This window comes from Coturnix japonica, chromosome 24 (genome assembly GCF_001577835.2).
Source record: "Coturnix japonica isolate 7356 chromosome 24, Coturnix japonica 2.1, whole genome shotgun sequence".
Classification (NCBI taxonomy): domain Eukaryota; kingdom Metazoa; phylum Chordata; class Aves; order Galliformes; family Phasianidae; genus Coturnix; species Coturnix japonica.
This window is the reverse complement of record NC_029539.1, coordinates 3,444,006-3,469,433: the sequence shown is the minus strand read 5'-3', so window position 1 is coordinate 3,469,433 and position 25,428 is coordinate 3,444,006. Positions and strand designations below refer to the sequence as shown.

General features: G+C 51.5%; 1 protein-coding gene and 1 long non-coding RNA gene across 4 annotated transcripts in view; one reads left to right on the top strand and one right to left on the bottom strand.

Annotated features, from left to right (window-relative positions):
* Positions 1-25,428, bottom strand: part of NECTIN1 (nectin cell adhesion molecule 1) — a 68,179-nt gene that overhangs the window by 21,846 nt on the left and 20,905 nt on the right. For 2 of the 3 annotated variants that reach the window (XM_032449056.1, XM_032449057.1), the window contains exons 2-5: positions 15,716-16,066; positions 14,776-15,078; positions 14,368-14,485; positions 12,531-12,682 (exon numbers count right to left, since the gene is read on the bottom strand). In XM_032449056.1, the coding sequence (XP_032304947.1) occupies positions 12,531-12,682; positions 14,368-14,485; positions 14,776-15,078; positions 15,716-16,066 (924 nt within the window). Of the gene's footprint in view, positions 1-1,638; positions 5,757-12,530; positions 12,683-14,367; positions 14,486-14,775; positions 15,079-15,715; positions 16,067-25,428 lie in introns of those variants that run through there. The other variant, XM_015884073.2, reaches the window with a different exon arrangement.
* On the top strand, positions 5,888-14,103 carry LOC107324240. The gene is made up of 2 exons (XR_001559456.2): positions 5,888-12,465; positions 13,539-14,103. It is a non-coding gene; the product is annotated as an uncharacterized LOC107324240 (long non-coding RNA).

The following is a 25,428-nucleotide window of genomic DNA, read 5'->3' as shown; positions in this document are numbered from 1 at the left end:
CGCCTGCAGAGATGTGGCTTTGAGAAGAGATCCAAGCCACGCTGCCATCATTCCATGGGCTACATGCATTGCTGGCATTCCTGCCCTCAACGTGTTTCTGTTTTGTTCCAGAGAAACACAATACTTAGGGGCACTGCATGGGAGTCAGCTCCCGCTGCGTTCAGCTCTCTGCAACCTGAGCTGCTGAGAAGAGGCCCCATGCAATGGGTTTTGTCCATCATTGCCTAACTGTAGCAGACACAGCCTGGGAAATCTATACAGCATTTCCCAGCAGGACCACGGGGCAAAGGCAGCCCCTCGTGTCCTTCTTTCCATCCCATGTGCTGAATTCAGGTGCAAAGATGCTTCCCCAGGAGGATTCTCCAGGCCAGAGGCAGGGCAAAGTGCCTGTTGATACCTGCACAAGGAAGAGTGTGTACGTTCCCTCTGATCACTCACTTCCTTTGTCTCTCACTCTCTTGCAAAAGCCTGGATCTTGCAGAGCTGTCTGCTTTGATCTTTGGGAACAAGGCTGCCTTTGTAGCGTGTATGCACAGCAAGGAAGCTGGAGGAAAGGGAAAAGGCAAACTGTTCTTCAAGTTGCAGACATCAGTCACTGAGATGCAGGGATGCAGCCTGACTGATCTTTTCCTTCCAATGGGCCCTTGGCATCCCTACAGCATTCAGTAGGTTTCGATGCATCATCACTATGGCAGCTGGGTGCTGGACTACAGGCACATCCTATCCATCCTATCCATCCTACTACAACCTATCACATCCTACCACATCCTTCTACACCCTACTCAACCTACTTATTCAATCTATCCCATCACAACCTCCCCATCCTAAACCCATCTGACCAATCCTATCCTACACATCTCACCAATCTTTACCCATCCAACCTCCTCCTACATCCTACCAACCCTACCAACCCTACCCATCCTACCAACCCTACCCATCTGACTGATCTGACCACATCCAACCCATCCTACCCCATTCCACCTATCCGACTCACCCAACCCATTTGAGCCATCCAACCCATCCCACCACGTCAACCTGAGGCTGGCACATCCCAATCCCATTGCAGCTGACTGCACACGTCTAGAGAAGATGTAAAGAAGAGCAGGTGTGACACTTCTCCAATAGCCTGTCCCCTCTGCTACAGCTAGCGGCAGCTGAAGGACTTCACGAGCTGGAGAATGTCAGAGTTTTTAATAGACTTTGATGGATTCTTTCTGCCATGGGCTAAAACGCTTTTCAGCTCAGGCTACCTGTTGGCCTCAGCAGCATCCTTTGACAAAGAATTTCACCCCCTCCCTTCCTTCATTTTGAATCTACTGCTCAAGAGTTTCACACACCACCACCAATGTCAGCGGCAAACACCGTCATTCCCCATCCTCCTCCTCCTCCTCCTTGGATATCCCTTAAGCCTCAACCTTCCGACTTCATCTGCAAAGCAACTCCCATTGCCACACAGTCCATCACAGCCACTTCTACCACCGCCACTGCTTACATCTACCAACCCCAGGATGCGGAACCACGCGGTCGCAGAGGTACCAAAGAGAGGAGAAAAATTCCTTTTTTTTTTTCTTTTAAAATTCTTTATTTATAAAAAAGTACATTTGTTTTTTTATTATTATTTTTTTTGCCTTTTTTTTTTTTTTTTTTTTTTTTTTTGCTTTTTAATTCCACAGCTGAGCCGTTATTATCTGCCATTGCTTTGGGGGTTGGGTTTTTTTTGTTACTCTCTTGTTTTATACAAGTCAAAGGAAGGGTGCTGCAACACCATTATACACCAAATTATAACCATGAAAACGCAACTTCCCCCCTCCCCCTTCATCCTCCCCCGGACCTCAAACAAAATCATTACAAAGGGATGGCAAACAAAACCAACCAAACAAATCATTAAAGTCCATTACATTATTTTTACCATTTATTTTGTTGTTTTTTGTTTTTTACAAAAGCACTTACAGCACGGATTACAAAAATAAAAGAAAGAAAGAAAAAGAAACAAAATCAAATCAGAAAGAAAGAAAAAAAAACGGGGTTTTGGGGTCGTTTGTCCATTATTCCACAATAATTACAGCAAGAGGGAGGAGAAAGAGAGCGAAAAAATCACTGGAGTTAAAGAGCCACGTCTAAAGAATGAAAGAACAAGCAGCCAAAGGAAAGAACTGACCCTCAGTGAGGATTCCTCCCCCCACTGCTGCTTTGTGCCGTGCTCCGACTCCTTTTGCTCTCTACATTCACCCCAAGTGCATCACACGTGCAAGGCACACAGGTCCCATAGGGTCTCCATCCCCATTCCTACAATGCATTCCCCACCTCCTGCCCTTTGCAGGCTGCTCCAGGAGCCTCGAGGTGCACACAACCCCATGGACATGCACTGTGTGGGCAATAGGGGAAAGAAAACAGCACAGGAGTGCAGCAACCCCGTTGTTAATTGCGTTCCCTTCTCTAATTGCTCCAGGATCAATCTTTGGAGCCTATCATCTCCCTGCAGCCCTCAGTGATTTCTGCTGAACTGTTTGTTTTCCCTTTTTGTTTTTGGACTCGACATCAGGAAAAGGCCTCCCTTTGTCCCTTATTGCAATCAATGCTACCGCTGGGGTCTGATTGGTTTATTTATTGATTGATTGAAGCTAAAGTAAACTTCAGGCTTTCGGATTTGTCTTGTCTTGGATGAAAATGATGTAACAAAATGGAAAAGAAAAAGCATCTTGTGATTAAATAAATGAAAGCAAGAACATCCCTAGGATGGATTGCAATGAATAATCCAAGAGGGAAATGCCAGCAGAACAGTCTGCACATAAAGCAGGGGCTCATGTGGGGCTGTGATGCTTTGAGGCAGCTCTCAGGTGAAACATCCATCTGTAGTGTCCTCTTGGTTTGTTGGGTTGTTTTTTCCTCCTTGCTATAGATGGCTAATCACCTGGCTAATTACCACCCCTATAAGTCTCTTGCACAATTAGCTGACCTTGCAAGGAACCTTTGCAGAAGCAAAATGATCACTGCAACTCCACGGTGATGCTGGACAAAGCAGGGGTGAGGAGCAGAGGGAAGCACTATGCACCTTGCACAGGCACAGCACCCATACTGAGCCTAAGGGTCTCTGGGTGGAAAATCCTCACCTGACCCTCTTCAGATCCACATCATTGTGCTCCTGTGGCTGAGCTCCTTCCTAGACCTGAGCTGCTGAAGTGTCTGCACTGATATGGGACAGCAAAAGGGGAAGCTTGGCAGCACTTGGCTTGGAGATACCATGTTGCTGTGCTATCTCTTTACTCCTTGTTTCTCCATACCCCAACATGGTTAACTATAAGTATTGTCTGTGTGTGGGAAACCTCAAGACATGACACCTTCAAGTGAAGGCTCATGGCTACCTAAGCATGTTTCCTTGCAAGCCTCTACCCACTGCCCTCCTCTCCTGCATGCCCCCATTGCAGCACATCATACCCATAGTCTCATAGTCTCGTGCGGGTTGGAAGGGACCTTAGAGATCATCATGATCTTTGGGACACAATTTCACTCTCCCACTGGCAGAGCATCATCAGCCCTGGGGACGTCTGGGCTTGCAGCACCACACAGTGCAAGACTGGGACTGACATGGCATGTGAAAGAATCCCTGCTGGACACAGCAGTTTGCAGGGTCAGATATTTCATCCCCTTCATTGGGGACACAAAGCTTCCTGTGGCACGGGGCTGCTCTGCCAGAAGCCAGGAAGCAGGGAGGGCTGGCAGGAACAGCAGAAAGATTACAGCACAGCAATCGGATTTCCCACTCCCGCTCACCACTAACGCAATAAAAGCGAGCTGCAGCCTGTGAATACGAGCTGTGTTGCCCTGACCTTGGCTCATCTGCATGGCTTTGGCTCCCTGCTCTTGCTCCTGCAGCAGGATAACACCGGGGAATGAAACCCAATGGGTAAGGCAATGGGAGAGCGAGTCCTGCTGCTTTCAGATGGGCATTTCTTTCCAAACCAAAAGATTTGTTTCTACATCAAAAAGAAAGAGCAATAAGCCCCGACCCAGTGAATGGAAGCTGGATAAGGTCAGTGTCAGGCAGAGGGCCCTGGAATCCCATCTATCTGCAGAGCAGTCCACAAGGCAGGGGGAAGGAGGATGCGAGCAACACCCCAGCACCCTCCTTCCTTCCTCTCCACCTCCTTATCTATGAGGCTTTGCTTAGAGGAGGGACGGGGCATTGGGAAAGTGGCAATCAATGCAGGCATGCATTTGTCCCTGAGGACTGGGGGTGTTGCTAAAACAGAGCGAGCCACCTGCATGCTCTGACCGCAAGAAAGAAGTGTAAACACATGACGATGAAGTCTGAGTGGTATCATAAAACATAGGGACCCCAAAGCCATTGGTGGGTGGGAGGATGCGCACCGGTGTGCAATAGGGCTGAGGAGAGCCAGCACCTCTCTGAGCCATCACAGAGGGAATGTCAGCAATAAATACTCCTTTTCTTTCTTTTAAAACATGCTCCAGCAAAGGCAGAAATGAAAAGCCGGGAGGTGATGAACAGCAGGAGGGAAATGGCAGCTCTGTTGCTCTTTGCTGCTATCAGCCCGTGCACATGGGGTTTGTTCAAGGGCTTTTCTCCCCCATCATCCACGTTATTGAGCCATTGGGACCTGGGAGTGGGTCCCCAGTGCGGTGGGAACATCCCACATATCTCAATGAGAGCAATGGCTTCCCTCAATTCTGGCACCTCCAATTCCTTTGCTGTGAGCTTTTCTATCCCCTGGACCCCCTCCCGAGGTTAAAGCAAAGAAAAGACGACGACATACAAACAAATTCCAGTGTTTCAGGGGGGGTGGGAGCAGGAGGAGAAGCCTCAGGGGGGGATGGGGATTGGGGGGGGGCACTCTGAGACACGGAGACACAAACAAGAGTGTAATATACAGGCTGGGCAACAGTCGTTAAAGCAAATAGTAACACCTAAGCCACCGACCAATACAAACACCACAGAAGGGGACGAAAAAAGTCGTCAAGAGAAATTAAAAAAAAAAAAGCCAAACCAAAACCAAGAAAATAATTACCCGACCTCCCACCTCCCATCCAACCCCCCTCCCCGTCCTCCCCCCTCCCCAATAAACCAAAATGATCTGTAAAGCAAAGCTGCCCCCGCCCCGAGCCCCCTGTCCATGTACATGGCTCCGCTCGGGGATGCGCGTGAGTGTGTATGTCTGTGTGTGTGTGTGTGCATGGCCGGAGCCGGGGCGAGCCGAGCTACACGTACCACTCCTTTTTGGAAATAAAAGATCCGTCGTTCTGCGAGACCATGTTCTCTGCTATGTCGAGCTGCTCGGGGTCGTACTGGAAGCCGAGTGTCCTTTCATCGTAAGGTTCAGGGTGAGCTTCCCCTTCGTCTACCGTGAAGTACGGCCGCTTGGCGTCCTCATCGTATTTGTTGGGGCAGCCCAGCTTGCGCTCACCTCCCGCATCCTCATCCTCATCCTCGTAGGTGCTGCCACCCAATGGACCCGGCTTCTTCTCGTCGTCCGAGTCGTCGGGGTACTGCAGGTTCTGGGCCATGGGTGGGTGGTGCTGAGGGATGCCGGCCTTGCTGTAGCCGTTGCCGTACACGTGCTTCTTTGTGCTGTAGTCACCCTTGAAGGTGTGACGCCGGCGGCGGAGCACCACAAAGAGCACCACGGCCACCACCAGGACCAGCGAGACTCCTCCCACTATGCCCCCAATCACAGGGGTGGGGATGTTCGGCTGCACCATGGATTTGCGATCATCGATTGGAGACGGGGTGTAGGGAAATTCTGGGTAGGAAAAGACAGATGGAAGGGGGAACAGTGTCAAACCATGCGGAAACGCGCCCTCCCGCTGTGCTCTCATCACCGATTCGTTTTGTTTTGGGGGGAGGGGGGTGAAGGGGGGGTGGGAAGATGAGGGTAAGGAACAGGGAAGGGAAAAACCAGGGGAAGGGGAGAAGGGTGCGTCCTGGCAGGGTCAGCACATGGGAGCTCGGTGCCAAGCTCAGCAAGCTGCATGCAGGAGCCCAGCAGTTGGAAGCGGTGTGTCCTTCCCACCCTACCCAGATGCTCTCGGATCCCACACGCCCAGTGCCACCAGTCCGGGTGCAGTCTGGTTTATGCTCCACCATTTCGGATCCAGTTTGCCAACATGTATCGACGGCCCCGGGATGCTTCTGTGCCCACCCAATGGTCACGGTGCTTTGTGTCCCCTGCTCAGCATCCCATCCCATCCTGACCCACAATGCCACTGCTCACGTTAATCTCGTTCCTACAGATACCGTGACCTATTTACATCTATATAAATAACCCAAAGGAGAGGAAGAAAAGAGATGGGAAAGGTACTCTCTTCTCTTTCATGCAGTTTGACACACGGGTTTTGGCACAGATAAAGTTTGATCCAGGATTTAAGTCAACCCTCCCAGCACTTCCTTGGCACAGTTACAACCCTTGGCCAGACTCAGCTTTCTCTATCCAAGTGCCCATTGAGCATCAGTGTCCAGGCAGCATTGGGCTGCCTCAGTCCTTCACCTGCCTCTGAATCTGGTGAGCAGATTAATGCCCATCAGCATCCCTCAGCATTGCCAAGGAGGATGCCCAGAGCCATCCTGCTCAGAGCTGTCATAGCTGCTATGCTGCATTCTGGCCCCAAGCTTTCACCCCAAGGACAGGACAAGCAATGTGAGCACAGCCTACAACAAGGGCAGCCGGGATGAAAGGAAGCAGAGTCCAAAGGAACACAAGGCAGTGTCTGCTTTCTGTCCCCTGTGCATGAGCTGGTGGCAATGCATCCTGCTCCAGCCACGTTTCTATACTGGGGCAGGGAAACCTGAACAAACGAGGGCAGTGCAGGGGGTGGGCTTCCCTACATCACACTTCACCCAGCTGCTAAGGAAGAGAGAAGAAAAAAGCTTCCCCTGGGTACACACAGTTCCAGAAACAGCTGCAGAGTTTGGACAAAGGTTCTGAGTTCAAGCAACCACCGGCCTGATCTTTTTTGGCACAAGCATTTTGCTCGTGTCTGAGAGCTGCTTCACTCCTGCCTTTCCTGAGTCATCCCAACAACAGCATCGTGGTTCCTGCAGAGCGAAGCCTCACGAGGCAGCAAGAGGCAGAGAGCAGCACGGCGGGCAGCAGGGCTGGGGGCAGGCAGCTGGAGGGCTCCCTGCTGCAGCCAGAACAAGGAGAAAGGCATTGCACAGGCAGGAGGCAGCAGCTCCTTCCAAAGAGCAGGAGCAGGGCTATGCATTTCAGTGCAAGGAAGCTGGGCTTGGGAGCTGGGAAGCCAAAACCACATGTTGCATCAAAAGAAGGCTTGTCACAGCCAGCTGGTTAATGCAAAAGCTCTTTGCAGAGACAGCGAGGAATGTCACGTCCGTCCCCTGGTAGAGCTGCTCAGCTTCAGCCACACACACACATCCACACAGCACCCACCCTGCTCTGTGCCAGCTCCCAGCCCAGCCCTACAGTCCCAAAGCTGTGCACAGAGCAAGGGCTCACCTGGAGGGGTGCAGGATTTGAGCAGCAAGCTGGATATGTCCATGGTGTTTTCCCAGCCCACAACTCTGATCTGAAGCCTCTTCCCTACCTGGCATTTCCTAACAGCAAGGCTGGTTTTGTGTGAAGGACCCCACTTTGAAAAGCCTCAGGGTCCTTAAAGGTACAATGATCCCCTCTGCCTCCCAGCTCTGGAAAGCAGACACATCCAGAGCAGAAGGCTGTGCACACCTGCAGAAGGAGCTTGGCCCACCTTCCCATTGCAAACCTCACTAAGAGCCCAGCTCAGAGATATGAAAAGACAAGAGGATGTTTTCCTACCTTTCCCACACATATTTAGCTTCTCGTGCCCTTCATGCCACCCCACCCTGCAGTAACACCCACCTCCATGCCACCCCACGGTGCTGCAACCACCACCATCACATCGTGCTCACAATTCATGTAGGGAAGGCCCTATTCCTGTTCAGATCCCATCCCCACCCTCCTTGCAACCTCCATGCCAGAGAAAACAAACCCAAACTGCGGGAAGAGAGACGGCAAGCCCCAACCCTCCCAAACAGCTCCCCTCCCTTCACACACCGCCTGGCAACGGGGCTGCAAGGAGGGGAGGGTATAGGGGTGGGAAATGGGTATAGATGGGGTAAAGGAAGGAGGAGTGGTGGGGAGGGGACGCCTGCCACAGCCGCTGGAGGGCGGTGCAGACCGCAGCTGCCCATCCCCGCATGCTCTGAGCTCCGATGGGGGAGAACTCAATGTGGTGCCCCGGGTGAGGGGGGGTGGGATGCTGAGGGTCCGGCTTGGCACTGGTTCCAATAGATATTGGCACAGCTGTTCCCTACCCGGCGTTAGGATGGGTCCAGCTCGCAATGCTGACGCCCACCCACCCGCTTTTGTGTCTGCGATGTAAAGAGGATCGTAAGTGTGTCCTGAGTGGGGGGGTGGGTGTTGTGGTGGTGGGGAAGTGTGGGAAAAGGAGCCCCCTTTTGTGCTCAAGGGGTGCGTGAAATCTTTGGAAGCCGGTGCGCTGCCTCTGAGCCCCATGTGAAAAATCCATTAGGAGGAGTCTGGGGAGAATTAAAGCCACTGTGAAAAGCGGACGGGAGAAACAGGAGACAACGGAGCACAGGGAGGGGGGGAAACAAGCCAGGCTTTAATGCCGGCACAAAAAGCCTCCCCCTGGCTGCTGCCCCCAGCCCTCGTAAAAACAGGGAGTGCTGTATGAATAGGAATTAGAGCAGCGATGCTCGCTGCCCGCTCTGCCAGCTGTTGCATTCAGCTCAGCTTCCTGTCCCTGTGCCAGCTCAGGGCAGCAGCTGGGAGCCCAGTGACAAGGGACAGCCCTGAGCTTTGCTTTGATCCCATGGAAATAGGGAGTGGGTCCGGCAGTGCCCATGGGTGCAGCAGCACCAGCCTTGGGGAGATGAAGGTGCCAATGCCCATCGCAGGGGTGGCTTCAATATACAAGCCCTATACTGCTTTTAATGGTCGGTTTCTGAGGGAAAATGAGACCTATGCAAATCGTGCTGCCTGTCCATCAATCCCTCCTGTATGGCTTTTTGAACGTGGTGGCTGGCTTCAGTACTGAGAAGGAGCCAAACTTATCCCTATCATAGAGCTCTCGGATAGAGCGTGGGATCTCTGGCAGAGATGGGACCTAAACCTCATTAGACATCAGAGAATCCCCCAGGGCAGGAGCTGCTCCTGAGGGCAGGAAGGGCCTAGATCAGAAAAAAACATATTTTTAGACACCAAATAATCTTCCCATGATAGGCAGGAAAGCAGCTTTTAAAAGCCCTCCTGCACATTGCGCTGCCGAGATATCTTATGCCTTTGTGGGCACATTATTTTTTTGTTGAAGCCCCATTTTGATCTCCTTTCCTTCAATCCTAAGGGCCAAGAAAAGAGCCAGCACCAGCAGAGAGTCTCAGGAGCCGGAGGCATTGAGGGACATGTGTCAACCCAAGCTGCTCCCTGCATGGAGCTCTGGTTTCCTCCTGCCTGGCCAAGCCAAGCACCTGCTGCAGCACAGCAGGATGGGGAGCAGGAACCTGAGAGCTCCCGGATGCTGTCAGCAAACACAGCAAGGATCGTTGCATTTTATTTCTTTGAGGAGACAGGTTGCAGACGGAAGCCTTTCCACCCTCCACACCCAAGCAGTGCAGGACTTTGACCTGTTCTGTTTGGCAGACCCGTGCATGAGTCAAGGCAGGAGATAGCAGCAGACTGGGCATTCATTTCAGAGCCTGCCTGCTTAGAGCCTCCCCCCACCTTCCCTGCTGCAAGGGGTCCAGCTTTCCTCCCAGCTGGAGGATTCCTGTGCTGGAACAGGATGGGGAAGGAGGCAGAGGGGTGGAAAAACCCCTGGCAACCCATGCAGGAGTTCAGCAGCTGCTGCGGGTGTGTCAGAGTGTGACGGCTTTCAGGCCAGATGCCAAATGTGTCTTAGGCTTTAATCTCTCTGTCAGGTCACCTATCGCCCATCAATCAGGCACTGCTCCCGCGGGGCATTGGCACAGATGCCACTGGATGGGCTGCAGCGGATCCTGCTCACCACCATCCACTGGATCAGCAGCAGGTAGAGCCCCCCACCCTCAGCCTCCCCAATGGGGCAGCCCTGAGCTGGGCTGGGGATGCAGCTGCTGGGGATGGGACCCTGTGCTTTGTGCACAGTGCTTTCTCTTGTGCTCAGAGCCGTCACAACCCCGCCGGCTGTGTGCAGTGACCTTGCTGTGCTGGCATTGCTGGCGCTGTGTAAATAACTCCCTGCTGCGAGCCAAGCAGAGTGGGGGGAGCTCCTGCAACCTCCCTCCCCGTCCTGCAGCCAAGGCCAAAGCTGCAGAGCTGCCCATGTGTGCAGAGCTGATGTGTACACGTGTGCCTACAGACCAGGAGATGCACATATATTGCTGCACTCAACCACATTGATGAGTGTGTACTCACCCATACCAGTGCACCAGTGCTCATGCATGCATGGCTGTGCAGCAGGGCATCCCCATGCAGGTATAAAGCTCTAAGGGGTCCATCTGCATGTTGGGACAGATGTAGATAGGGAATGCACACAGCTGTGTGCATGTATGTGACCTCCTCTCTGTGCAGGGCTGCCACGCATGTGCACGCAGACCCAGGCAATCCACACTCACTGCCTTTTATAATGTCACCCAGCTGCCCATAATAAATAGTTACATGTCACACTACATGGCTTGCTTGCGACTGACAAAGGTCCTGCAAGGCAGGAGAAGCTATTACAGGAACAGATTGCGGGAATAAAATATTAAATTTCCACTTATCAATCTCCTTAATGTGCTATAACTCCAAGAGCACCATTCAGCCTTCTCTTCCTGAACGAATCACCTCCCAGCTGGGGCTGACCCATCCCTGCTCCTCCTCCCTGGGGCTGGGATGAAGGATGCTGGGGTGGGATGGGTAGAAAGGAGGGGATGGCTGCTGCAGGTTTTTCTTTGCATCAGCCTTCTGTGTTGTGTGTTTTTTTTCACTCCCGAGGCTGGCTGCTCACTAGATTGAACTCCATTTATTGCATGCATCTCTTGAAAGAGGTTTCGTGCTCCACTGACAATCCCTAAATTGCCTGCAAGACCCAAACAAATGTACCTGTAATAGCTGAGTGAGGAAGGCTGAGCCCTCCCCAGCACTGGCCTAATCGCTCCAGAGGGAGAGCTGGATAAACATATTCAGATCCAATGAATTATTAACAGTGTGGGGCTTTTCTTACACAATGGAGCCCTGGCTTAACATGTCAGCTGCTCATCCCTCATAAGGGGCAGTGGCTGCTGCGTCCCTCCATCCTTCTCATGTAACCTCAGCACCACAATTCTGACTTTTGGGAATAAATTGGGACTGTGGGCAGGCACCACTGAGTCATCCCCTAGAAAACTTGCCCATTTTCCCTTTGCTGTGTGTTAGAACCTGTCCCCTGAAAACCACCAGGTTGCTGTCCCCAGTGACCATAAACATGATGATCTGGAGGGCATCTTATATAGGTTATAGGCTATAGGATATAGGTTATATAGGATGTAGGTTTTGGAAATGATTTTTGGGGGCTTGGGGCAGGGATATGGCATAGAGGTGCTGCCCCACATCTGTGCTCAACACAGAGCTCTATTGGTCTGATTCCTTCCACCAGCAAACAAAAAGTCCCCGAGAAAGAGGCAAAACAACAAAGCAGGCACAGATCCAGGACAGGAGGTGCAAATTAAAGGCCCTCTACAACAATAATGATCATAAATAAATACTTCATAAGCAGCATCTACTCAGCACATCCCATCCACTGACCTCCCAGTGCTCAGATAGCAGAAGATCATCCCGGTTTCCCCACACTGCAGAGCAGGGAACTGAGCAGTGAGGTGCCAATTGGAGGCTCATTGGAGGTCAGAGCCCAGCCCAACTCATTCTGCTCCCCAGCTCCTCTGAGCAGAGCATCCCCAATAGCAGTTACTCTGCTCCACCTGCTGCTTGGCCACGGTCCCCTTGGGATGCAGGGGTATCTGATAGAGAGCAGCACGGAGCCCCCGGCGCATCACCCCCCATCCTGGTGCATCCTATGACACCACTCCATTCTGGAGCCCAGGTAAAGCTGTTCATGGTGACACACACAGCACAGAGGAACACGGCGTTGGACGGAACACAATGAAGAAATCACTGAGTTGCCTACAGTCAGCAGCACCTGAACAAATGGCTCGCCCATCTCACTGTCCTCTCCCTGTTCCTCCCAACAAACACATTGCTGACACATCTTGGCTTTTAGCGTGCCCTATCTGAGTCCAAAGCAGAAAAGAAGACAAGGGAGAATGAGACTGAATGCACCTTGGTGTGAGAAAGGAAAAGACGACGAGAGGAAAGGAGAAAAACCCAAGCACACCAGAGCAAGACCAGCACAAAGCAACGACTGTCCCCATTCCCTTTGCACCACCAAACTCCCCACTGCTGGAAAGAGACGCTGGAGATTGAGACAGACGATATGACAACATTAAGGCTGGTAGAGGTGAGCAGCTCCCACCCTCCTCTCCCACCTCCTCCTCTTTCAGAGCAGCCCACGTGGTTTCCTACCTGTGACATTGACTTCCACCAAGCCCGACCGTGTGCCGATAGCATTGGAGGCCTCGCAGATGTAGGTGCCGGCCACGCTGTAGGAGACGGGGCCCTTGAAATAGATGGTGTTGTTCTGGATTTCCACACTCCCTGGCAGAGTCCCGTTTGGCCTAGGGGAAAGAAACACCATGGTAGACCCCCAGGATGGAAAACATAGGAAGGGATTCCAGCCTAACCCTGCTTTATCCTCCTTGCCTGTTCATTGCAACCTTGAGTCAAGCAGCACTGATTTACAGCCTGGCCTGCCCATGTCAGGAGAATCAGGTGAGTGTGGAAGTGGAATAATGCAAAACTACATCTAGAGGTACATAGGATAAATGAACAGAGGCAGATAAAATAGAGTATTGTGTGTTAGGAAACGACACACATGGCCTGGTTATTCTTAATTACTGAAGCAAAGTAAAGTAATTACTTCTCTTAGGCAATTAAAAATTACTCAAGTAATTCTTTCCCCTCCTCTCGACAAAAAATGTGCCATATTGTCGGCAATTTGTAAGAAACAAAAGGGAATAATGGGGTATAATTACATTTGTAAAGTGCCTAAATGCAGACACACACATTTTACATGCCTGCATATCCACATGGGCACACACACGTATGGCAGATTAGTCAGAAAAAGGAGCATTCTTTCCCAATGAAGAACAGAGAAACCCAATGTTGTTTCTCTGCCTGTGGGTGACTCAGGGTTCCCAATCTACAAGGAGTTCCAGTCTATAAAGACCTGGAAACTACTGTGGGATGCAATGGGAGGCTGCCATCCCTCTAACAGCTCCATTGTTGCTCATTACTGCCATCACTCTGCTTTTCCTCTCCATCCTCTTTCAGGTCAATAATCCTATGTTCAGTCCTAAACAACCCGTTAAATGCGCAAAAGGGAGAGGATGGGAAATCGGATCGAAGCACCGTCAGGCTCAGAAACCTGCCCTCATTAATTCCATGCTCTCCTCTCTATTTTTCTCCCCACAGGTCTTTCTCAAAGGGAAGCAGTGATGCTGCTGGAAACACTCAAAAGGACAGCAGGCTAAAGACAGGCAAATGGATACACACACACACACAGAATTCAAAGGGCAACTGGCTGCAGTAACAGGGATGCTGGTGCTGTTGGCTGGGTCTGAGTGTGGTGAGAGCTGCCCAGGAGCACAGCAAGAGCTCAGGATCCAGCTCTACATGTGAGAAACTGCAGAACAAAGGGATAAAGCCACTTGCCCAAAAGCAGAGAGAAAACCTTGGCATCTCTTCTGCCTCGGGTGCCACACGGGGTATCTTTTACCTCTAACACTTTCCTTGGCAATGTTGAGAGGAACCCAGAGAGTCCCCTCGGAGCTTAAGAGAGCTGGCAGAACCAACAGAGAGAGCTGGGGATGAGAAGCAGAAGAAAGGCAAGAAAAGAAAACAATCCTCTTCAGATTCGTATTGTGAACAGTTTGATCTGGAAGGGAAATGAGAGCGAATGCGCCTGGCTCTTTGCAAAGCCATTTTGAGAACCTCTTTCTGACAAACGCCAGCTGAAAAGAAGAAAGCATCCATTTGATCTTCCCTTTTTTTGTGAGCTCTTAAGGGAAACAGAAGGAGAGAGAAGCACCTCGGGTTCCATCAATTCCCACCTGGCTCCCCAGGCACCCCTCGCTCACTGCTTGGTCCCTTTGGTGTGCTCAGCCAAAAGCTGCAGCCCTGGAGGAGGAGGAATTGCTTCTGCTTCACATCAGATGCATTGGGATGTGTTTGGCACCATGACCCCAGTGGGACCGGGAGCTGAGCAAGCAAAGGGGCTTCAACAGAGGTTCCTTGTACTTACAGCTTCCATTCGTAGGTGTGAGCTGGGGGGTTGGCATCAGACTTGCATATCAGTTTAACATCTTTCCGATTGAGGAACCAGTTGCCATCGAAGCCCTCGATGGTGACTTCTGGCTCATCTGCAGAGCGACGACAAAGAGAGGAAGAAGGATGGAAAAGGAAGGGATGGCATTAGGGAGTGAGAAGGGGACAAGAAAAGGGAAGGTGAGTGAAGGGGAGAGATAAAGGGAGGAACAAAGGGACATGGCAGAGGCAATGAGGGAAAGAAGGTATGAGAAAGGGAAACCATACGATTACTCCAAGTGTTCTCCCTCCATAGAAAGAGAGCAACCCCCACTGCCCCCCTTGCACCAGACCATCATCATCCCTTCACAAAACTCATTTCCCCAGCCCCTCCAGTCTCCCTTACACTGCACGTTGAGGGTGATGCTGTCCGTGAAGCGATCCAGCTGGTAGTTGACCACACACATGAGCTGCTGTCGATGGGCTTCGCGGCTCGGAACCAACCGGTACCGGCTGATCACCGTGATGGTTCCGTTGCTATTCCGGATCTCCTGAAACTCTGCTTCCCCTTTCAGCTTTGTGTCCCAGGTGACAGTGCTGGGGGGCTTCCCATTGGAGGAGATGCAAGTGGCTACCAAGATCTTTTCTGTCCTGCCAGACTTGGCGATAAGCGGCCGCGTGGTGCCCTCCATCCAATTTGTGGGCTTGGCTGCAAGGAAGTGCAGAAAAGGAGAAGGAGAGAAGAATACAAAGGGGTTAGAAAAGCCTCTCTGCTACAACCCAAGAGACACCAAGCACCACTATGACAGACCTTGTGGTGTATGCAGAGCTGCTGCTGGACCTGCCCTAGGTGCACATACATGAAGGAAAGTCAGTCCCTTCTTGCAATAGGTTTTCATCCCTATGTTAGTATGAGAAACCCAAATTGAAAAGCAAATGAATCATGCGGACATTGGGTGGGGCCTGTTCACTCACAGCCCTGTACTCCGAGGACAAGCTCTACCTGTGCTTAGGATCTGTCGTCTCTCCTCTCTGTTCACCTGACAGACACAAAGTGTTAAAACTCACCATGCCCTTAAGGGATAGGTCACTCTTATTCTACCTACATTAAGAAATAGGGAAGCTGGGGTCTAGGAAAAGACATTCCCAAGAGAACCCAATGAACCACCTACTCTGGCTTCCCTGCTCTCCACCTCCTTAGGGTCAACGTGAAAGAGCACGAGAGGTGAAATTCACACCAAAGGCTCAACCTTTGCTCTGAGTGCCCAAGACGGGAGTCTCAGGTTCCTCCAGACCTGTTTAGCTGGAGGCAACAGTTTACACCACAGACTGACCCAATAGCTTACCCAGCACTGTGAGGTTCAGTTGACTTTCCCTGTTGCCGGTTGGGAAGGTGGCAAACTCACAGATGTAAACTCCCTCATCTTCCAACTCGAGTCGAGAGAGTTGAATGGTGCCATCTTTGAAGGAAGGGTTCCGGAAAGTCACCCGTTCTTTGTAGGGTGAGAGGATGGAGACCCCCATAGCGGGGTTGTAGATGGCCACATTCTGCTTGGTGTTGTTGGTGACTTTCTGCCACGTGACCTGCGTGATCTTCACATTGGAGAGTGGGTTGGTGAAGGTGCAGTGCAGGACCACGTCTGTCCCAATGAACCCCGAGACTGTGTCATTGACTAAGACAGTCTGAGCTTGCAGCCCTGCAAGGACACAGGAAAACATATAATATATATATAAGTGTCCTAAAACAAGATAAAAAAACATCAGTTCTTGCATGCTGGGCCCATGAACAGCCTCACTTATCCCATTTTCTTCTTCTAGTGTTCAGTATTCAACATAACCAACCCTAAAGCTCTACAGCTACCAAGGGCTCCAGGTTGGATCAGGAATACTTCCCTTTTGCCTTCAACCTCGGAAGGCACCACATCATTTAGTGTAAGTACACAGAACTTGTGTATCCGTAGGCACACAAAGGCACAGATATCTATCAGCACAGCATGTCCCAACATATGCTAACACACACTCAGACACCCATTTAATCCTATTGGAAGTGCACCAGTAATTAAATGAGCTGCAGAGACCGAGGCCCTGATTACAGAGCAGCAACAGCTCCCACATTAGGACGGATATATGGCAGTGCCTATACACCTTGCATGAGCTACCTGCATGATCTGGATGGCTTGCAGTGGCCTTGTGTTTAAGGTGTTTAGCATCCATCCATCTGGGCTCTGCAGAGTAAGGATGGAAGATGCTCAGGAGAAGCTGTGCTCCCAGCTGCTATTCTGTCTCTTTTGATTCCTCCCCTGCCAGATGGAGAAAATATCTCCCACCAGACTGACCCTGAAATTCATCTCTGGCTGCCGCTGTGTCTTTCCCTAATCTGTATGTTTAGAGATAATGCACTGATAATTATACAGCCAGTATTTCGATGCGAAATACAATGGGGAAGGAAGGCGGCGAGAACGAGAAAAGCGGGTTTTGCTCACTGCTTCTGGCAGCATCTGAGACTGGATGTATTCTGGGAGACAGAGAGGAAAGGGAAGAAAGAGGGGGAGAAGAAAAAGAGGTACAAAGAGGGAGAAACATGGAAAGAAAAAGGACATGGATAGACAGACAAACAGGGGATGTCTTCCAGCTGATAGGACATGAACACAGCCATGCATGTCCCCTTCCTGCAGCTTCAGCCCTCATTCCCCTTCTCCTCCCCTGCAATGCTGAGCCCATGACCCCGAGGACAAGCCTCAGCAACCCAACCCAGCCATGAGACGCCATCAGCTGACCACAGTCGGCAGCAATTAAGACCGAAACTCGGTCTCTGGAGCTTTGTGTGGACTTGCTCCCTTTCCTGAGCCAAGCATCGGGCTCCCCCACACCCTACACTGCGGCTGGGTGCTGCTGAATGCTTCCCAGTGCTGCTTACAGCCACAGCAAAGCACTGGTGCCCTCATGGTGTGGACAAGGCCGCCCAGATGCCATGCACGTCCCACCAGGAGGCAGAGGGAAGGGATGCTCCTGCGCCAGTGCTGTCACTGCTGGATGATGTCTCTCCTTGACAAATGGGGGAGGATGTCCAAGCAGCGAGACCCCACAGAACACCTTTATGACCTGATGGAATGAGGGCAGCAGGTGCAGAGCAGGGCTGGATCTGGACCATGCAGTCCTTGGATTCCGGGAATGAACAGGCGGGTGTGGAGCAGGGAGAAGCCTCCGACTTGCTTTGCAGCACAGGCTGCTCCTTCTAGCCTGGAGGTTTAAGCCCACACCTACAGAGGTGCACAGCAGCCCTGCCAAGCACCCTGGCTCTGAAGCCCTTGCAGCCTCACAAGGCATGTGGGAGCTTGCTGGGGAGCAACAGAAATCACGTAGCAGAGGCCCTGGGAACAGCCTGCGCCCAGCTTGGGGCTGCCCATGTGCTCAGCACACTGCTCCTTCCTGCACTGCAGCTGAGTGTATTCATTGCTTCCCCCCTATTCCATACAGGACTCATGCTCCCAGGGCTGGGGAGATGGTACCACTGGCCCCATGTCCACACCAGCATCATGACCACCCCCCCCCCTCCCCAAGGTCCTCAGCTGCTCCTTGGGATCCCAGTGGAAGAAGCCACATTGGTGGCAATGGGAAGTGGTAGATCTATGCCTCTGGATCTTGCAGAGAGGATGGAAAGCCATCACGCTGGTCACATTGCTGAGCATCCATAGGACAGCCCGGGCTCTCTGGGGTGGTGTGCCCCTTAAATAACAATGTCAAAAATGCTGGTGATGCATATCACAAGAAAACCTAATCCACCCCCTCACCTCTGTTACAATGTTCTTTACATTATGATTTTCCCTGCAAGTGAATGAATGACCCTTTTATGAACCGAGTGGTTGTCCTCAGCCTTGGGTGGGAGGAACAGTTCCCAGCTCTGAACTCCCCCTGCCATGGGATCCGTGCATCAGCACAGACTGTACCGGGATAAAAAACAATCTGGGTGCTGATGGAGCTGACCCTCAGCTGGTGCAGTCCCTCCTCTTCCCAGGTGCAAAGTGTCAGGCTCCGGGCTGGGGAAGAAGCTGGTGCCAGCACAGATTGCCAACATCACGACGCTGCCAGCACCGTTTTCAGGCCCCTACATGCAACAGCTTTAACAAAAACACATTCCAAACTTTCTAAAGGCTTCAGGGGAAAATGAGAAAAAAAAGCCCAGCAAACACTGTACGGAAATCATGTTTCCTTTCCAGGTGACTGAATAACTCGTGGCTCTTTTGCAAGACGTTGTAAACTCCTTTTGTTCCGCTCCTCCAAGCTTCCCATCAGGGGAAATAAAGCACCCACTGCTCTGCACTGCTGCAGTAACACCCAAACCTCAGCACAGACGACGGGTGACATAAAGGGGTTTTGCAAGGTGCTGGATCAGCATCCCATGCTCTCCATCAGGAGCCAGAGGGCAAACTGGCTGCTGCCGTGCTCGTGGGAGAGCTGGTTTGCAAGGTGACTGAGCTGGGCCGGCCCCGTTACACACTCAATAATTCATAAGGGCAAACGCATCGCTTATGGATGGCAGCGAGCGTGCAAGCCAAGGCGAGGAGGAGAAAATCACATCAGCAATCAACATACAGAGAGGCTCGAACATATTAAGCAGGATGTGTGTGTGCACGTGCACCTTGCTGCTGCTTTGCTGAGTGATGCGTGTGGTCGACGTGGCAGAGGAAAGGATTTGGGATACACCCTGCATTGCATTGCAGTGCCCACCGATCCACCCCGCCAGCTGCACATCAATGGGGAGCCGTGTAGGCTGAAGTTTGCTGAGTTGCACTTTACTCATTGTTTTCTTTGACTTTTTGCTTGTTGCTGTCATTGCTTTGGTTGTTGTTGTTGTTGTTTTTAAGGTAGAAAAGGCCCAGCTGAGCGCCAAAGACATGTTGGTGCCAAGCACTCATTAGCGGAGACCTCTGGGATGCTACTCCTCCACCTTGGCTTCTGAAGTGGTTTGTGCTGGTGCCTTTCCCCACGATCCTAAGCCCAGATAGTCACTGGGTCATGCCAGGCCTTGGGGGCCCCGTGCAGAGCTCAGGGTGCTTTATATGGGGCTGAGCACCCTGGGTGTGATGTGCAAAGTGCCTGCTGACCCTCGAGGCTTTGCAGAACGTAGCAGTGCCTAAAATCATTAAGCTTAGAAAAGACCACTAAGATCTAATCTGACCATCGACCCATCAAAGGCAGCAGATCTTGCAAGCGTGGGATCAGGTTCTTGCCCTTCCCCGTATAGAATGTGCTGGAAATGATCTCCAAGCACTGCACTCTGTCACAACCAAGCCTCCGATCAATGCCTCTTTGTTAAGCACCATGTGAACTCCGCTCTGCTTTGCACAACCTTTGCAAGGTGTCTCACCCATTTCTCCCTCCTGTTCCCTGATACTCATCTCACCCCAAGGGCACTGAAACAGCCCTTGGCAGCACTGTGCTGAGCCGCCCTTTGCTGGGGCAATCTCACAGCTGAAGCAAAATGTCAGAGGAATCAGCCCTAATAGACTTCACATCACTTAGAACTGAAGGGGATGTGGAGGTCACAGCAGCCGGGCCTCATTAAAGGGCAAAGCAATGCATCATGTTCCCACCTATAAAAGACCTTGCGTCAAGCACCTCATTCTCAGTTGGCTCCTTGCAATATGAGCTCTATAGGAAGCACACTGTCCCAGCTTTGGGTTTGCATGCTTTTAGGTAAAGATATCCAAGAACTCCTTTGTGGAAGGAGAAATGGGACAGAACTTTCTTAATCTTAGTGAGCTTTGTGGTTGTATTATTTTTTCCCCCTGTATTTCTGAGTTCCTATTTCAACCCGTTCGTATTTTTACATGGAGATCAAGGTTTGAAACGAAGCCTTCCCAAGGTAGAATGCAATCAGCCTCCAGCAGCCCAAGGGAACACTGCAGTTGTGTGTCAGGCAGGGTGAGACATGGGAAAGAAGATCCCAGATCCTGGGAGGGGAATTTCAGGTGGCAGGATGTGAAGGTTTGAAGTGGTGCTTGGCTGAGGTGTTGGGGTTAATACCTTACTTCTTACCAAGGAAAGAGCTGGTATGAATTGCCAGGCCCTCAGAGCAGTGCTTGCCTCACCCTGCTTAGTCAGTGCTTGCAGCCCACTGGGAAGGAGTGCTGCCTTTGACTCATGGCCTCTGCTTCCTGCAGCAGCACACTTTTACACTGGAAGTCTTTGTCATGTGCTGATTCACCATAGCCCCCAGTGACTCCCAAAGGCAATAGGAGGGAAGGGCTGCCTTCCCAGAACAAGGGGATGGGGCCACTCACAAGAGGGCAGCTCCAGGTGGCGATGCTGCATATGGAAGTTGAAGGTTGGAGGTGGCACTGTGTTGCAAGAGCTGGAAGCCCAAGCATCCCTCCCCCCATCCAAGAGCTTGATGAGGACTGACAGGAGGTAGCAGCCCTACAATGGCCCAGCTGGATCTCATCCAAACCTTCTCCCCCCACCCCCAGGGGAAAAAAAGAAGTGCTGGCTTGTGAATAGGAAATAGGGCTTTGTGCTGTAGGTCACTGGTTCTTATCTAGCACCAGTGCATTGTGGCAGTGGGGATATTAATATCTGAGAACCAGTCAATGGATTGTGCTGAGTGAGCTTTCTAGGCAGCCCTTTGCTGGCTGTCTGCTGGGACAGGATGAGGAGAGGCTTTGGGATAAAGAAGGGTTGCCTTCTCCTGCCCATGCAGCATTTCTTCTTTGGAGGAATAAAGTGCAAAGCAGCCTCAGGGTCCACTAGAATGAAAGATGCTTCCCAGAGGGTCTGCTCCATGGATGCTGCCCTTGTTCTGTTGAAGGTTTAGGAAGTCTGCTCATTGAGCCATCACAAAGGCCCTCAGTGAGACCAAAGCCACGATTGTCCTAGGTGTTCTTCATAGGGAGAGATGAAAGGAAAGCAGATGACAGGGTGAGAGCAGCCATAGATCAAACAGCAGAGCTGAGCACCAGACTAGTAGCTCTTGCTCTGTGCTTCCACCTTGCAAACAGCCCAGTTCTAGCTCTCTAGAAGGGCTGTAAACCCAAGGAGTGGGAAGGGAACAGCCATGCTTCTTTGCTCCTGGCATTCTCTCATTGCTGCTCCTCTCCTGACTTTCACACAGCTGTTTTGCTTCACCCTCAAGTCAAGGGGAGGGGAATATGCCCTATGGCAGGAGCAGGGAGGCTGGCAGAGCAGGGCTCTGGCTGCGAGTGCTGACACAGCACTGGGAAAGGCCTTCCTGCAATAAAGCCACGAAATCCCATGCTCAGCAACAAAGCACAAAGGCTCTCAGTCATGGTGGAGCAGTCTGCTCCCACTGTCCCGCCCCGCTGGCACGTCAGCTAATCCCTGGTGAGGTTGCTGGTTCCCACACCTGAGCACCAGGCTGCCTCTGCCTGCTGTGCCCCAGCAGTTGGCTGCTCACTGTGCACCCTGTCCCTCCAGGCCTTTGGGTTGGACCTTGCTCCAGCTCCTTCCTCAGCTCTTTTCCCACCATGTGTGCTTTAGGACTCTCATCTCCTTTCCCTTGAGGCTTTAAGTGACTTATCACAGCGGGTCATGTTTCTTTCCTGCATGCCAGCTGGTCTCCATCACCAAGGAGCCCCTCAAGCTGCTCTGCGGGGCTTATTTCCTCCATTTGTCTTCTCTAGGTTTCAGCCCTACCCATTTTTCCATCCTTCCTGTATCTCTTCAACACCATCACAACCCAGTGTCTCTGCTTTTCCCACCTCTAGCCACTACATCCTCTGGTTAGGACCACGGTCCTGCACTAGGTAGGTGGCCAAAGAGTGATACCTCAAAGCCCTGCATCCCAGAGTCATCTCTTTGCTCATCAGTGAGGAAAGAAAACAGAAGTCCTCCCGTGTGCTGCCTCTCTATAAGCAAGAGGGAAGGTACCCAGGCATGTTTGATGGCTTGAGATGGGGCTGCATTCATAGCCATTGTTAATTGAGAGCTTGGGTGGGGAAGTGAGGGCAGGAAAATGAAATATGGAGGGGTGGGAAAGAGGCATTGATTAATGGGAGGGTAATTCAGCTGGGAATGTCTGGAGACTTTATATTGATGGGCTGAGCCCCAAATATGTGTGTTCATTGAGGTTGGACCACCAAGGTCATCTAGTCCAACCACTGACCCATCCTCACCATGCCCTGTACTTTCTTTGCTTGGTCTCTCCCTTGGATTTCTGCATTACCTTGGATGTTGTTCAAAGAGCCCCGGTCCAGGGCTAAATATTCTCCCTATTAGAGCTCCCCAGGTGCTGAGGAGAGACTTAATGAAGAGCTGTGAAGAGGGGATCAAGATAGCAACCCATAACGAGCCTCATTTCCTAAACGAGGGAACTTGAGTCTGAAGAGATTCAGTAAAAACCAAAATAAAACTGGATGGCAACAGAAAGAGAGCATCCAATCCTTCCCTTCTCCAGGCTGCCAACACAGAGCAGGAATAGGAAACGGGAGCTCTCAGGGCTCGGCTGCTGTGACTCAACCTTCATCCCGATGGGAACGCAACAAAGCCGAAACTCTGCTGACTCAGGTGTGATGAGGAGCTGCTGCCCCTGCCGGCCTCACCGCCCTCATTCCCTCTGTCCTGACTCAATTCAAAGCTCTTCTATCACTGGGCTCCCAGGGAACGACCAACAGAGTCAAACTCTCTGCTCTAATGCCCGAGATGTGGTGACAGCCCCATGCCAAACCACACTGATGGTGACCAAGCCTGGGATTTTTGTGGAGGAGATGAAGATTCTCATTTTCCTGTAGTTTAAAGACTTGCTAACCACACACAGCTTTCTGGCTGCGGTCTTTGCTTTCTTCTTGTCTTATCCTTGGGGTCTGTCATGCATTGCTGGCAGTTTCACCAGCTCCTTAAGTTAAGAGAAATGTTTTCTACTATTTCAAGTGGGAATGCCCTGCTCTGTGCTGCTATAATTTGTCCAAAGATAGAAACAATTAACATTGTTTTGTGGGCCAGAAGGAAACCAGAAGTTCTGATGGCTCCTACCCCATCAGAGCTGGCAACCAGGAGTAATCTTGGCCACCAACATGGCACCAAACACCAGGGATGGGCACCCTTTGTGCTGCCTGTGCTCTCTTTCTTAATGGGTTTTCTCTTCTTTGAGGGGTATTTCTCCATGAGAGTGGAAAAGCTTCAAAGCTCCCAAGGGAAGAACAACATCTACAACACACACAGTGCCCCCTGCTTGACTCCCAGCCTGCTGCTGAGCTTTCTTATCAAGGCTCTCACTTTACATATTCCTCTCTTATTCCAGCTTGGTGATCTCTGCAGCTCATGGGCACCCTGCATCAGTTCTACCTGCACCTGCCTGCAGGAGCTGGTCTGCATGTTTATGGAAAGCGCTGAGCCTTCAAAGGGCTTTTCTGAAGGTAACTAATTAATCCTCACACATCCCAGAGGCAGGTAAGTATTATTACCTCTGCTTTTAGGGATGGGGAAATCGGAGGTGCTGAATGACAAAGAAATGTGCCCAAGGCCACCTAGGTAATCTCACCGGCATGGCTTGGGTTAGATATATGAGGCTCTGCATACTGGGGTGATGATTCTCACCTAAGTAAGCAGCATGCAGGCATTGTGGTGATGCTTTGCAGCCCTGAATGGAAAAGGTTGCCCTCATCTTTACAGCTGGGGAAACTGAGGCATGGGGTGATGAAGAAGCAAACCAACGGACAGAGCCTGGAAGAGAAGCTAAACGTGATCCACATTAGCAGCTAGACTGAAGTTAGCAAAGCATGGCTTGAGGATGGGGACCCTTGGCTTCAAAGCCAGCAAATGCTGTGGGGAGATGGGCTCTGTGAGGGCTGTAAACAAGTGACAGGACCACTCATAGGGCAGCCTGTGCTGCCCTCAATCACTGCATTGGCAGGAGTGAGGGTCAGGCCCCCCATTGGGGGTCAAACTCCCTGCCTCTCTGGGAGGTGTGAGGCAGCAGCTTGGCTCTGCTGGTGGGGTTAAGGGAGACCAACGCAGTTCCATCCTTGCTCACAGCCAGTGCTCAGGGCAGGAGGAGCAGCAGTTCTAAGGGACTTGGGCCAAAAGAGGATCCCCTCTGCAGGGAGGGGCTTACAGCACAGGGACTGAATTTGGTCACATCTCCAGGAGAAAAGCTCACCTGTACTGGGGTGAGCAGGGATAACTGGGGACTTTGACTTCTGAATTTTATGTACTCGGTGATTGTAGTGCAATGGGAAAGGCCAGAAAACTTCTGGGGAAGAAAAACTAGGGACTTTCTCATGCTTTGTTGTCCCTTCCATAGACAAGGTGGCTTTGTGCTTGCAGGTAGCTCCAGGGTGGAGCTGGGCTTGGTTGGAGCATCCAGGTGAATTTGATGCTCAATACCTTTGAGGAGGTGGGATGAAATGCTCTCATGGGGATCCTTACTGCACAAAGCTGGCCCTGCATGTGCATCCTCCAGGCATCTCAGCATCACCCACAGCCCCATGGATGTGTCAGTGAGTCCTGGGCTGGGGGCTTAGCATGCAAACAGAAGAGGTTCAGTGTCACTATTTTCTTCCCCAGGCTGGGGGTGTTGGAGCAAATAGGCTCTAAGGGATATTAGCAACTGTGACAGGAGCTGTGGGCAGCTACAAGGCTTGAATCTTGATGGAGCGCTTCAGTCACGTACTGCCTCTAAATCCCACTGTTCCCAGTGTCTAGGTTTATGATACAGACAAGCCAGAACCAAAAACCAATCGCTTCCCTATAAAGATCTATTAACAGGCAACAAGATGGGGCAAGCCAGGAGTCAACATCCCATTTCCAGCCTCATAGTGGAAAAACTGTGCCCAGAGATGGAGGGTTAAATAGCTCAGTTGGCCCTAATTGGCACATTTCATTGACTTTCATAGCTACTACATTGACTGCTGTTGTAACTGCATCAATGCTGGGCTCCCCGCTTCCTTCCTACACACAACAAGCTGTGCTCAGATGGGAGCAGCAGGCTCTGAATTTCCACCCTCGCATAGAGAACCCCATCAATTCATCCTGAGCTGCTCCAGGGGTTGGCTGCTCCCCTGGGACATCAGGTCCAGGCTGAAATGAGGGGGAGGGGGCTGAC